General features: G+C 49.0%; 1 protein-coding gene across 5 annotated transcripts; it reads left to right on the forward strand.

Annotated features, from left to right (window-relative positions):
• The first annotated feature begins 6,718 nt into the window (after positions 1-6,718).
• Positions 6,719-11,778, forward strand: LOC143831644 (uncharacterized). Of its 5 annotated transcripts, none has more exons than XM_077324803.1 (5): positions 6,719-7,086; positions 7,623-8,412; positions 8,774-8,878; positions 9,383-9,469; positions 11,031-11,778. In XM_077324803.1, the coding sequence occupies exons 2-5, from the start codon at positions 7,887-7,889 to the stop codon at positions 11,660-11,662; spliced, it is 1,350 nt and encodes a 449-aa protein (XP_077180918.1). In that variant the 5' UTR covers positions 6,719-7,086; positions 7,623-7,886; the 3' UTR covers positions 11,663-11,778. The 5 variants fall into 5 exon arrangements, with proteins under 5 accessions (XP_077180918.1, XP_077180919.1, XP_077180917.1 ...); XM_077324804.1 differs by having other exon boundaries at positions 7,855-8,412; XM_077324805.1 differs by having other exon boundaries at positions 6,720-7,086; positions 8,027-8,412.
• The last annotated feature ends 453 nt before the right edge of the window (positions 11,779-12,231 follow it).

Here is a 12,231-nt window from a genome sequence, read left to right on the forward strand (position 1 = left end):
CTAAAGGTGCGAGTGCTGATGTCACTTCTGGAGGCGTGGCAGGGAGTGCGGGCAGCTGACATCACTTCCGGGGGGTCTTCAAAAGTCTGAAACATTTTTTCAGGGTCTCCTCCCCTGTCAAAAGGTTGAAAAGGGCTGCCGGAGAGCAACAAGGGAAATTACATTTTTATATATTTATATATTTATATATTTATATATTTATATATTTATATAGCAGTTTTCATAGAAGATAGAACGTAGGAATGAGCTCCAGTGATGTCAGTGGCCATCGGCACTGCTGGGAAAGGCTGCGTGGCCCCTGGGGAGTTCTCCCATCACCCAAGGATCCCCCAGAACCCTGGTCAGGAAGCCCTGCTGTGTACCCAGGCCCAGATCGAAATTTTTGGCCAGGGTGGTCAGGTGGCCAACCAGGTCCAATCAGGTGCCATTCCTGATGGAAACCTCCTTTGCTTCCACCACAAACACACAGGTCTTTCACATCGGTAACCAGCCAGGGCAAAGAGCTAGCCTTCGGACGAGGAGAGGACCAGCTCGAGGCAGGCCCTAAGTGCATAGCTCTTGACCAGGGTTAGTCAAACTGCGGCCCTCCAGATGTCCATGGACTACAATTCCCATGAGCCCCTGCCAGCATTTGCTGGCAGGGGCTCATGGGAATTGTAGTCCATGGACATCTGGAGGGCCGCAGTTTGACTACCCCTGTCCAGATGACATTGATTCCTTCCCCTGGAGAAAATGGCTGCTCTGGAGGGCGGACCCAATGGCATTGCATGCTTGCTATGTTCCCTCCCATCCACCCCAGGATCCACCCCCCTCTCAAATCTCCAGGTATTTCGCTGCCAGGAGCTGAAAAGGCTCCACAAATCAAATGTCTTCTGGGGCATTTCTAAACCACTGGGGTCCTTCTTGAACCCTCAGACACATACATACCATTGCTTGGGACCAAATGGTATTAAAATATTTATCCCACCTTTCCCTGGGGCTGCTCCCCATCCGCCGCCTGTTCTCCGTGGCCACCAGGGGGTGCCTGGCCCTCTCCGCCGCTGCCCTGCTCCTCCTCCGTTCCTTCCCCGAGGGACCTGGCGATGGCTCTTCTTTGCCTGGGAGGGAAACCTGGCTCCTGCCAGCTGAGCCCGTGCCTCCTTTCACTTGCATGCTTTCTCCTCCTCCGACTCATTCTCGGGAAGACGACAGTTTATCCAGAGGGCAGCCTCCTTTTTTGTAACCAGATCAAAGTCTGGAGATCTCCCGAGATTTCAACGGATTTCCAGGCCGCAGAGATCAGTTCCCCCTAGAGAAAAGGGCTGCTTGGGAAGATGGACTCTGTAACATACCCAAGTCCCCCCTGTCCCCAAATCCCACCCTCCCCAAAGTCCTCCCCCAAATGTCCAGGAATTTCACAACCCAGAGTTGGCAACTGCGTCAACGCAAGATGTGAGTAGCTAGCACGTAAGCCACTCATACAAATGGACAGAACTCTGGCCCCACATCCCACGCCCCTGGGTGAATTGCCCAGCAGGGCTATAGGGTTGCCAACTCTGGGCTGGAAAATACCTGGAAATTGACGGTGCAGGAGTGGGGAGGGGATTGGCGGGGAGGAGGCTCAGAAAGGTACAGTGCCAGAAAGTCCACCCTCCAAAGCAGCCATCTTCCAGGGCTTCTGTTGCCAGGAAATAGTTGTAATCCCAGGAGATCTCCAGCTACCATCTTCAGGTTGGCAACCTAATTGGGAGCCTTCTGTCGTCTTAAACGCACAGCGTTTTCCTTCATCAGTTGCAGTCAGTCAGTTTCACACCATCATCAGTCATTAATAATGTTCTGGATTTTTCTGTTCGGTTTTATAGTCGCCCTTCATCCAGAGGGTCTTGTGGCGACTTAACAGCGTTAAGACCCCAAAAGTAAAATATAAAAGTATTAACATTCAAATATTAAAACAGGCGACTATCACCATGCCATTATTAGAACAGCCCAAACATGTGGTTACTCACCAAAAAAGGCCAACCTAAATAACTCTGCTGCGTTTGCCCTGAAGATACTTAGCAAGTCCAGCAGGGCATGGATTCAAGTCCAGAGTTCATTCCACAGTGTGGGGGCCACAACCAAGAAGGCCCTTCCCTCCGTGCCAGCTAAACAAGCCCTCCTGGGGCTTTCAAGAGGTCCCTAGACCATGACGGAAGGGAGCATATGGGGTTGTAACAGGAGAGGCTGTCCTGTGAGGGTCCCAGACTATTAAGGGCTTAACACCAACACCTTGAATTTGATCCAGAGACTAATTGGTTAATAGCCAGTGCAGCTGCCACAGAACTGGAGTGAAATGAGCTGGCCAAAGCTTTGGCATTTGCTTGGCTGGTAGAAATGTTTGGACAGAACTCAGGCTCCCAACTATATATCCTGGGGGGGAAATCCAAAACGCTTTCCCTTGGATAATTTTTTTAAGTCTGTAGAAGTGGCTGAGGAGAAAGGAACGGGTCATAGGGTTGAGGCACCGTGCCTCAGAATTTTAGTGAGCAAGAGTTGGGGGATTGGCTAGGGTTGCCAACCTCCAGGTGACACCTGATGGAGCTCCATTCCCCTGGAGAAAATGGCTGCTGCAGAGGCCCCTCCCCTCCCCCAACCACCCATTCCCAGACTCCACCCCCAAACTCTCCAGGTATTTTCCAACTCAGAGCTGGCGATCCTAGCTGTGGCCCAAATGCCTTGCTTTCTGAGTAGATCTGTTTGGCCCCTGCATGGGAACTGCAGTCTGGACTAGAAAGCCTGTTTGGCCCGATCCAGACTGCTTTGGGGGGTTAAAAGCCCTTTTAGGGATCCCACCTGTTAGCAGGGTTTAAATTTGTAAAGAGGAGTACAACAGCAGGCTACTTGAAATATTGGCCAACACTCCACAGCTAAATCACTGGATTTTGGCTGAATATTATTATTAATTTTATTTATATACCACCCTCCCTTAAGGCACAGGGTGGTTTACATAAAATGGGAACAGAACAATTAACTCAGTTTATAGTGGGGAAGTAACAACAATAACAATGACAGCAAGATAGTGATAGTAATAAACATTTTAGAATGGTAGAATACTAGGAACATTGACTAACTGTACTGAGGCCCAGTGGTTTGGGCGGATCTGTCATGATTGTCGAAGAGAGGCTTGGGCAGCTGGTGGGAAGCGGTGTCATTACAGCGTGTCATTCCCCCACCCCTGTGCAAAGACTTCCGGGACACACTGGAAGTGACATCATAGTGTCAGGAATGCCATTTTCCTCCTCCCAAACTGGGAGGAGATTGACCAATCTACAGATGTAGAATGGCCAATCTACAGATGACCAATACCACTGCCATGTCAGTGAATTTCCAGGGTGTTTTCGATGGCATTGCACCCTGCCGGGGTCCCTGGCCTCCCCTTAGCCAGGCTTCACCCCCAAATCTCCAGGATTTCCCTTACCCAGAGCTGGCAACCCTAGTTTGTAGGACCATACAGCTCCTGTCATGAAATAGAATGCAATTCCTGACTTCCTGTAATACCAAATCTTCTTATGGCAGCTGAGCCCTCTTACAGCTGAGCCCTCTTCTCCAATTAGTGCATGTTTAGAAAATCCCAGCAAGCAGGAAAGGATTCTAGGCCCGGCATCCATTGGTGAGCATAATAATTTCCCCCCCCTCCAAGGCTTGTGTGTGGTCAAGCTGTCCTTCCAAGCAATCGTTCTGCCATCCTTTCTGTTCTCCTTTCTGAAGGAGCAAGAGCAGCATGACCTTAGGTTTCTATGACGACACACTGCGTGCGAACATTTCCCCTGTATGTATGAATAAAAAACCTCTTCCTTCGTTTTGGCTAAGGAGCTTCATCCTGACACACATACGATCATGGCAACCAGTTCCACATGGGAAAGTAAAATCCTGTGAGGCATAAAAAGACCAGGCATATGGATTCAATACTCTGTCGAACACCGTTACACAGTAGAGTAAGCCCTTGCACCCTATGGGTTGGGAGAGGTTCATTTCTACCACCTTTTCCCTATCTGCCCTGCAGAGTCCTAGAATGGCTAAAAAAAAGTCTTGTTTATTCGTCTTTCATAGGATGAGAAGGACTGGCTAGGAAGAAGCTATGAACATGGGCGTGCCAATCTCCCAGTGACATCAGGCTAGGGTGGCTGTTAGTTATGCCCGAGCCACACTTCTGCAATATTAGTTCCCTCCAAAGAAACTCATCAATTCTGTCCAGTTTGCTGATAACAAAGAATCCTGTGCAACCCCACAGGCGACATACTTATGCGACAGCCTCAGTGGGGCCAATCAAACCAAAGCTTCTCTCTCGTTGCATTTGTTAATTCCTTGGGGGAAATGTGATTGCCCGAGAGACGGTGTGGTATAAAAGTGGAGTGGAGAGCTGGGTTCGAAACCACCCCCAGCCCCAGAAGCTCACTGGCTTTGAACCCGAGTCCAGTGGCACCTTTAAGACCAACAAAGATTTATTCAAGGCATGAGCTTTCGAGGGCAAGCACTCTCCCTCAGACTATCAACTGGTCCTGATGGTCAGTTCATAGTCTGAGGAAGAGTGCTTGCACTCGAAAGTTCACGCCTTGAATAAATCTTTGTTGGTCTTAAAGGTGCCACTGGACTCTGGTTTTGTTTTGTTGGGCTGCTTCAGACCAACACGGCTACCCACTTGAATCTGGCTTTGAACCCGTCACCCTCTTTCAGCCTAACCTACCTCACTGGGTTGTTGTGAGGATAAAATGGAAAATATAGAAGATCAATGTAGGTCACGTTTTGGGGAAGGAGGGAGAAATTTGAAATGTGATAGACAGCAAACACGATCTACTGAAATCCCACCAGATGGGTAAGTCAGAAATATTGCTTGGTTCATGGCCAACTGGCTACCCTGGAAGACCAGTCACAACACGAAATAAGGACGGTTAGATATCAAGTACTAACAGACAAACAAACCTATCCAAGGCTATATTGTAAAATCAGTGTTACAAGATTTATTATTAAACAAAGAGACCAACCAAAATGGTTTCTAGATATTTTGCCGTTTTCAAGTTTCTTTCCTCAGTGGTTGAGTCCTCCTGCTGTAATAGTATTCCTAATAGTAACACTTGTCAATGTGGAAAATAATTCCTACACTTCTACCTTATGCTGAATATTTAATATTTAATAATATTCATAGACCACCGGCTGACATTGACAAGTGTTACTATTAGGAATACGAGATTTTAGTAAGGATTTGGCTTATCCAGCATTGAACAGGGGGTTGGACTAGATGGCCTGTCTAGCCCCTTCCAACTCTATGATTCTATGATTCTATAACTTGACATACTGCATTATCAAGGAATACTGTTCCAAACCGTTCATTTTACTGAGGGTGGAGGTGCTGCTGTGCAGGATATTGTGGTCCCTCGGCAGAAGCAAAATTTTGCCTCCGGTGCACCAGGCCCGCTGCTAGCTGTAAAAACTACTGGCAGGCCTGCTCATGTGTGCCTACACAGAAGATACTCAACCGAATAATCTGTAATATCATTACAGATAAGTGCAACTTTGTTTCTCCCACACACACACACACACACCAATAATATAAAATCCATCATATGTCAGCATGAAAGTTTTCCTGGAGAATTTTTAGTTTAAAAGAGACAATTTCTGAACGATATGATGTTTGATTTATTTTGGAACGCGCCTTGGAAACAATTGTTCTAAAAATAAATGCACGATGGCAGAAATAAAAATATCTGGCATTTATATACTATGTGCCAAGTGTTCCGTGTGAGTCATGACCATTATTTCTGTAATATGAGGCGGCAATGCTGACAATCCAAGCAATTCTGATGAAATATTCATACCTTTAGTTAATTAATAAACAGATGATGAATTTAAAACTGCTTAAAAATACAAGCATTGATTTCTCCATTTTGTCATCACCATTTCATAAATGATTTGGATGAAGGAATAGAGGGGGCACTTATTAAATTTGTAGATGAGACTAAACTGGGAGGGGTAGCAAACAAACCAGAAGATAGAATCGGGACACATGATGATTTTGACAAGCTGGAAAACTGGGCTAAGACTGTAAAGCAATTTTTGACAGCCCTGGAAGGATCTCTTGAATGGGTAAGAATTAAGTAATTAATTTTAATCTATTATCTAAATAAATAAATAAATAAATAATTCGTTAAACAGGGCTCTCTCAGCCTCACAGGGTGTCTGTTGCAGGGAGAAGAAAGGGAAGGCGACTGTAAGCCACTTTGAGACTCCTTCGGGGAGAGAAAAGCAGCATATAAGAACCAACACCTCTTCAGTAATATCAGGGCTCTCTCAGCCTCACCTCCCTCACAGGGTGTCTGTTGTGGGGAGAGGAAAGGGAAGGTGATTGGAAGCCGTTTTGAGACTCCTTCAGGTAGAGAAAAGTGGCATATAAGAACCAACTCTTCTTCTTCTTCAGTAATCTCAGGGCTCTCAGCCTCACCTCCCTCACAGGGTGTCTGTTGTGGGGAGAGGAAAGGGAAGGTAACTGCAGGATATACACATGAAAATAAATAAACAAATAAATAAATGGAACCTGGCCTGTTTGATTTGTGGCTTGTGTGTGTTTGTGAGAGTGTGGGGGGGTGTTCTGGCTCTCATTCACACATTCACACATTCACACCCGCTTCCCAAGCCCCACAGCCAGAGCTAATCTCGAGAAGTGTTTAGACCAGTCAGCTCCTGGTTCCCTGTGGAGCCAGCGCCGACTTTCAGGAGTTCTCAGTTCATTATTAACTGCCCAGCAGGAAACAAAAGTTCGGTTTGAATCTGTCTCCCACCTGTGCTAAATGCCCTCCTGAATGCGCGAGGAGACCAGATTCCCCCCAGCCCCTAGGAAGCGCACTATGAAATGGCCTTATCCAGCTTGCAGGAAGTACTTGAATAACAAAAGGAAGAGGCTGAAAAGAAATCGGGGGCGACACAATCGGACCAGAAGGAGGGACAATTAGGCTGCTGATCTTCCAGCCTCCAAGTGCAAAGCAAGAGCGATTCGTTTGAAAAGCTGCTCTTTTGCATCAGATTCTCCCGCGGGCACTGCATTTCTTGGGTGTTAAAACAAGAAATTACAGAGAGGTAAGAAATATCCTCCAGCTGTCTCGACTTACTGGGGAGATCTTTAGTTTGTTAGCAGATTTATAGACTGCCCATCGGGCCTGCCGCGGTTTACAACATTGAATAAATACAATAGGGGTTAAAATCTTTAAAGCAGTTTTTAAAAAATCGGCCAAACAATTGTTTACATCGCCCTTGCTGTTTTAGTTTGAAGAGGGGGCGCTTGGGGGGGGTCCCCCATTTAATTAGCTGGCTCTATTGTTCTATACAGCACCTCCCCGAAAGTCCAGGGATGCTTTTAACCGATTTGAATTGGGCCACTTACAAGATGTTTCAGCTCTAAGAGTTTTAGAAAGACCAGTGATTCTAAATAGATGTGCTCAGGTTCTTTGGAAACGTAGATAACCTTACGGGACAGGGTAGTTGTTTAAAATCCGGGCAACACAAGCTGCTGCAAAATAAGGAAGCAGCCAAAAAGTGAGAAGAAACATCAATAGATGGGGAGAGGGAAGCATTTTTTGTGCTCAGCAAAATAGCAGCTTTATTTTTCCTTGCAGAAGTTTTATTGGTAGAGGTTTCATTTGCAGCTTTATTTGAGAAGGGGAAATATATTTTGTCTCCATGCCCTGGGAATAGCAAAAAACAAACAAACAAACAAACAAACCCTCACCTGCCACCATTTTGGCCGGCACCTTTCCATCCTGTGCCTATTTTCTGGGGGGCAGACAGCCCTAGAAGCCTAAAACCTGCTGGGTTGGTGCCGCTGCCATTTTGCGTTTGGAGTTTTAGGTGTGTCGCTCCCAGCTAAAGAGACAGCGGTGATGGCCTCGACCTCAGGTTCTTTGGTAGGGTCGTCTACCCCGGGAACAAGGGGGCCCTCTTGGAAGGACCACGAGATCCGAGCCCTGCTGGCCCTCTGGGGTGAGGAGAGGATCCAGGAGGCGCTAAATGCCTCCCACAGGAACTTGGATGTCTTCGAGGACATCGCCAGGCAGATGTGTGCTCTTGGCCACAGGCGCACAGCCACCGAGTGCCGCTCCAAGACCAAGTGCTTGCGCCAGGAGTACAACAGGGTGGTGATGCACAACAAGAGGACCGGCGTTTTGCCAGCGACCTGCCCCTACTACCGGGAGCTGAACCGGATCCTAAAGGCCGGCGCCGAAATTCGTCCAAGGCGCGTGGCTCGGAACCTGAGGCTCACGCATGTCAAGCAAGGAGAGACCCTGCCACAACAACCTGCTGTGGTGGAGGTGGACCCCTCTGAGGAGCTCTTTAATGTTGACCTCATAACTATTGGAGGAGAAGACATCCATCCTCAGAGGTACTCCACGCCATTTAATGCTCACGGTAAGACGCTGCATTGTGCTTGAGGTTGGAAAGGGATAGGGACTGGGGAAAGGAGGGCCCAGACGGAACATAATGATTACAGGGGGGCGGGGGGGGGGGGCCACGTGTGCACGGAATGCTGAAGCCGTTCCAGTTTGCCCTTTGCAAAGTCAACACGGCAGCATTGCAACTTGACTGTGGCACCAGGAGGCATGCCGCGCCACACCCCTTGATCAAGCGTAGCATGGGGTGTTTCGAGCATGGCTTTCACTGCTTGGGAGGGCCACCCCCCTGAGCAGGAGCCATGGACGGTGCAGGGGCACACCTCAGGAAACCGGGAAGGGTGGTTGTGGAAGAAACAGTCCCTGCTCTCTATTGGCAGCTCATGTGTCACCACCACCAGCAGCGCTATCAGACAACCAGAGCCTGATCCAGGAGCCTGAGACTCAGGAGGATCCTGGGTCTTCTTCCACCCAGATTGAGAGGGGTAAGCATGGGTGTGCCTCATGGGTGCCCAGTGGGGGGGGAGGTTGAGGATAGGGGTGAATGTCTCCATCTCTGAGGTTAAAAAAGGCCACAGGCCAGAACGGATCACTTCTCATGCCCATTGTACAACCTGAAATTGTACATGTGGAGGATAAGTGTCCAGTTTTGCTCTGTGAGCTTTGTGTGTGTTTTGCATTGAGCAGTGAGATACAAGCAAGCACCACGGTTCTTGTGCATTTTAACTGGTTTAAGTCCTTGAATATGCCTCTCGACCCAATTCTGGAACCCGGAACATCTTTAAACATGTACCAGTGGCCCGATAAACAGAACCCAAACCTTTCTACCTCTCTTTCCAATTGAAAGGTTGACCAGAGAATGAACCTCCATGGCCCGCTGCTGAGAGGCAGCAAAATGCCCTACAGCGTTCTCTGTAAAAGGAGCGTCCAATCAACACCACGACGTGAGGGTCCTGACATGCAACCACATTGTGCCCTTCTATACACAGGTGCTGAAATTTCTCCGGGTATGTTTGATGACCTGGCTGCACTCCACGGACAGCAAGATGAAGGGGACATGGAGGAGGCACCTAGGGGTAGGTTGATGTGGCCATGCCTGATGTGGTGCACTGGTAGGGATCGTCAGCCGATGCTGCCACAGGTCCTGGCGGGGAATTTTGGTTCCAGGATCAGATCTCTCCTGCACCACCCCATGAACTGAAACTGACCAGCTTGGTGTAGTGGTTAAGAGGGCAGCTTCTAATCTGGCGAGCCAGGTGTGATTCCCCACTCCTCCTCCACGTGCAGCCAGCTGGGTGACCTTGGGAGCCAGCTTGTGTAGTAGCTAAGAATGGCAGCTTCTAATCTGGTAAGCAGGGTTTGATTCCCCGCTCCTCGTCCACATGCAGCCAGCTGGGTGACCTTGGGCTCACCACAGCACTGATAAAGCTGCTCTGACCAAGCAGTAATATCAGGGCTCTCTCAGCCTCACCTCCCTCACAGGGTGTCTGTTGTGGGGAGAGGAATGGGAAGGCAGTTGTAAGCCGCTTTGAGACTCCTTCGGGTAGAGAAAAGCGGCCTATAAGAACCAGCTCTTCTTCTTCAGTAATCTCAGGGCTCTCTCAGCCTCACCTCCCTCACAGGGTGTCTGTTGTGGGGAGAGGAAAGGGAAGGCGAATGTAAGCCGCTTTGAGCCTCCTTCGGGTAGAGAAAAGCGGCATAGAAGAACCAACTCTTCTTCTTCTTCTTAAGTAATCTCAGGGCTCTCTCAGCCTCTCCTCCCTCACAGGGTGTCTGTTGTTGGGAGAGGAAAGGGAAGGCAACTGTAAGCTGCTTTGAGACTCCTTCGGGTAGAGAAAAGCGGCATAGAAGAACCAACTCTTCTTCTTCTTCTTAAGTAATCTCAGGGCTCTCTCAGCCCCTCCCTCACAGGGTGTCTGTTGTGGGGAGAGGAAAGGGAAGGCAACTGTAAGCTGCTTTGAGACTCCTTCGGGTAGAGAAAAGCGGCATAGAAGAACCAACTCTTCTTCTTCTTCTTAAGTAATCGCAGGGCTCTCTCAGCCTCTCCTCCCTCACAGGGTGTCTGTTGTTGGGAGAGGAAAGGGAAGGCGATTGTAAGCCGCTTTGAGCCTCCTTTGGGTTGAGAAAAGCGGCATATAAGAACCAACTCTTCTTCTTCAGTAATCTCAGGGCTCTCTCAGCCTCACCTCCCTCACAGGGTGTCTGTTGTTGGGAGAAGAAAGGGAAGGCGGCTGTAAGCCGCTTTGAGCCTCCTTTGGGTTGAGAAAAGCGGCATATAAGAACCAACTCTTCTTCTTCAGTGATCTCAGGGCTCTCTCAGCCTCTCCTCCCTCACAGGGTGTCTGTTGTTGGGAGAAGAAAGGGAAGGCAATTGTAAGCCGCTTTGAGCCTCCTTTGGGTTGAGAAAAGCGGCATATAAGAACCAACTCTTCTTCTTCAGTAATATCAGAGCTCTTTCAGCCTCACCTCCCTCACAGGGTGTCTCTTGTTGGGAGAGGAAAGAGAAGGCAATTGTAAGCCGCTTTGAGACTCCTTCAGAGAAAAGCAGCATATAAGAACCAACTCTTCTTCTTTTTCTTCTTCTCCTTCCTGGCCACTCCCCCTCCCATGTTGAATCTCTCCTGGTTCCCTGCCTAGGGGTCCCTGAACCTAAGGAATTGGAGGAGGATCCAAACACTGGAGTCCCACTGGGTGGGCTCTCCGCAGAGGAGCGCCTTCAGAGAGAGCGGACCAGGCTGAGACGCGTCTCTGTGCTGACTGCCGTGGGGGAGAGGCTGCTGGAGCAGGGGAGAGAAGACCAGCAGGAGGCGAGGCATCTTGCCGCGACCATGATGAGGATGGAGAGGGAGCACTTCCGGCTCGGCTTGGAGGAGTCTCGGAAAGACAGGGAGGAGGCCCGGCTGGACAGGGAGGAGAGGCGAAGAGAGTGGCAGGATTTCCGGGAGTCCATGAGCAGGAATTCCGGGGCGCTTCAGTGTGCGGTGCAGACACTGCGTGAGATGGTCGACATCCTAAAGGACATGAGGCCGCAGGGCTCTCCGCCAGAGGACACAAAACCAGTCCCTAGAGAGCCCTCCCCGCCAGCAGCCACAAGCCATCAAGAAAACCCCCCCGGTCCATCTGGGGTTCTTCCTGAAGCAGGGAAAACAAGGAGAAGGAGAACTGACAGCAAGGCAGGAAAGGCCCCCTCCAACGGACAGGAAGGGGATATGGACGCTCTTCCAAAAAGATCCTGCAAAGGGAAACCAAGGGAGTTCTTTGAGCCCTGAGGCCACTCCAACCCCCTGTAATTTTCTTGTAATTTCAGCAACCAGTTGAAGATTTTTGTGACTCGCCTGTTTTTATACCGTTTTTGCCCAATAAACAACACCTAACGTTCTTGTTCGATTGTGTGTCTCTTGTCGTTCATATGTACTTGTTTAACCCTGCACCTGTTATCTTTTCCAGCCGTCAAATTGTGCTCGATTAGTACCACACTGCCAAGTCTGGTGGCCAGGCCGCAAGCACATGTTTGCGGGGTGGGGTGGTGGTATAAGGAGTGGCGTAAGAGCCTTTGCCATGGACACGGGTATGAGTTTCCTCTACCTGGGAGAGGAGGGATTTCCGATCCAGGAAACACAGCAGCTATTCAAAGGCAATACAATACACTTAACACTATCAAAAAACAAGAATCGTCTTTTCCTATTCCATTATTTGTCGGGACTTCTACCAGATCGGCATCCTGGTAATGTCCGTTTTCAGTGGGAAACAACTTTCCTCAGTGGGAAGTCCTCCGATTAGTCATTTTTCAAATGCAATGGATCTCTATCCAATAGCTTATTTTAAACCAGTAATAATA

Source organism: Paroedura picta, chromosome 3, assembly GCF_049243985.1.
Source record: "Paroedura picta isolate Pp20150507F chromosome 3, Ppicta_v3.0, whole genome shotgun sequence".
NCBI classification, from domain to species: Eukaryota; Metazoa; Chordata; class Lepidosauria; order Squamata; family Gekkonidae; genus Paroedura; species Paroedura picta.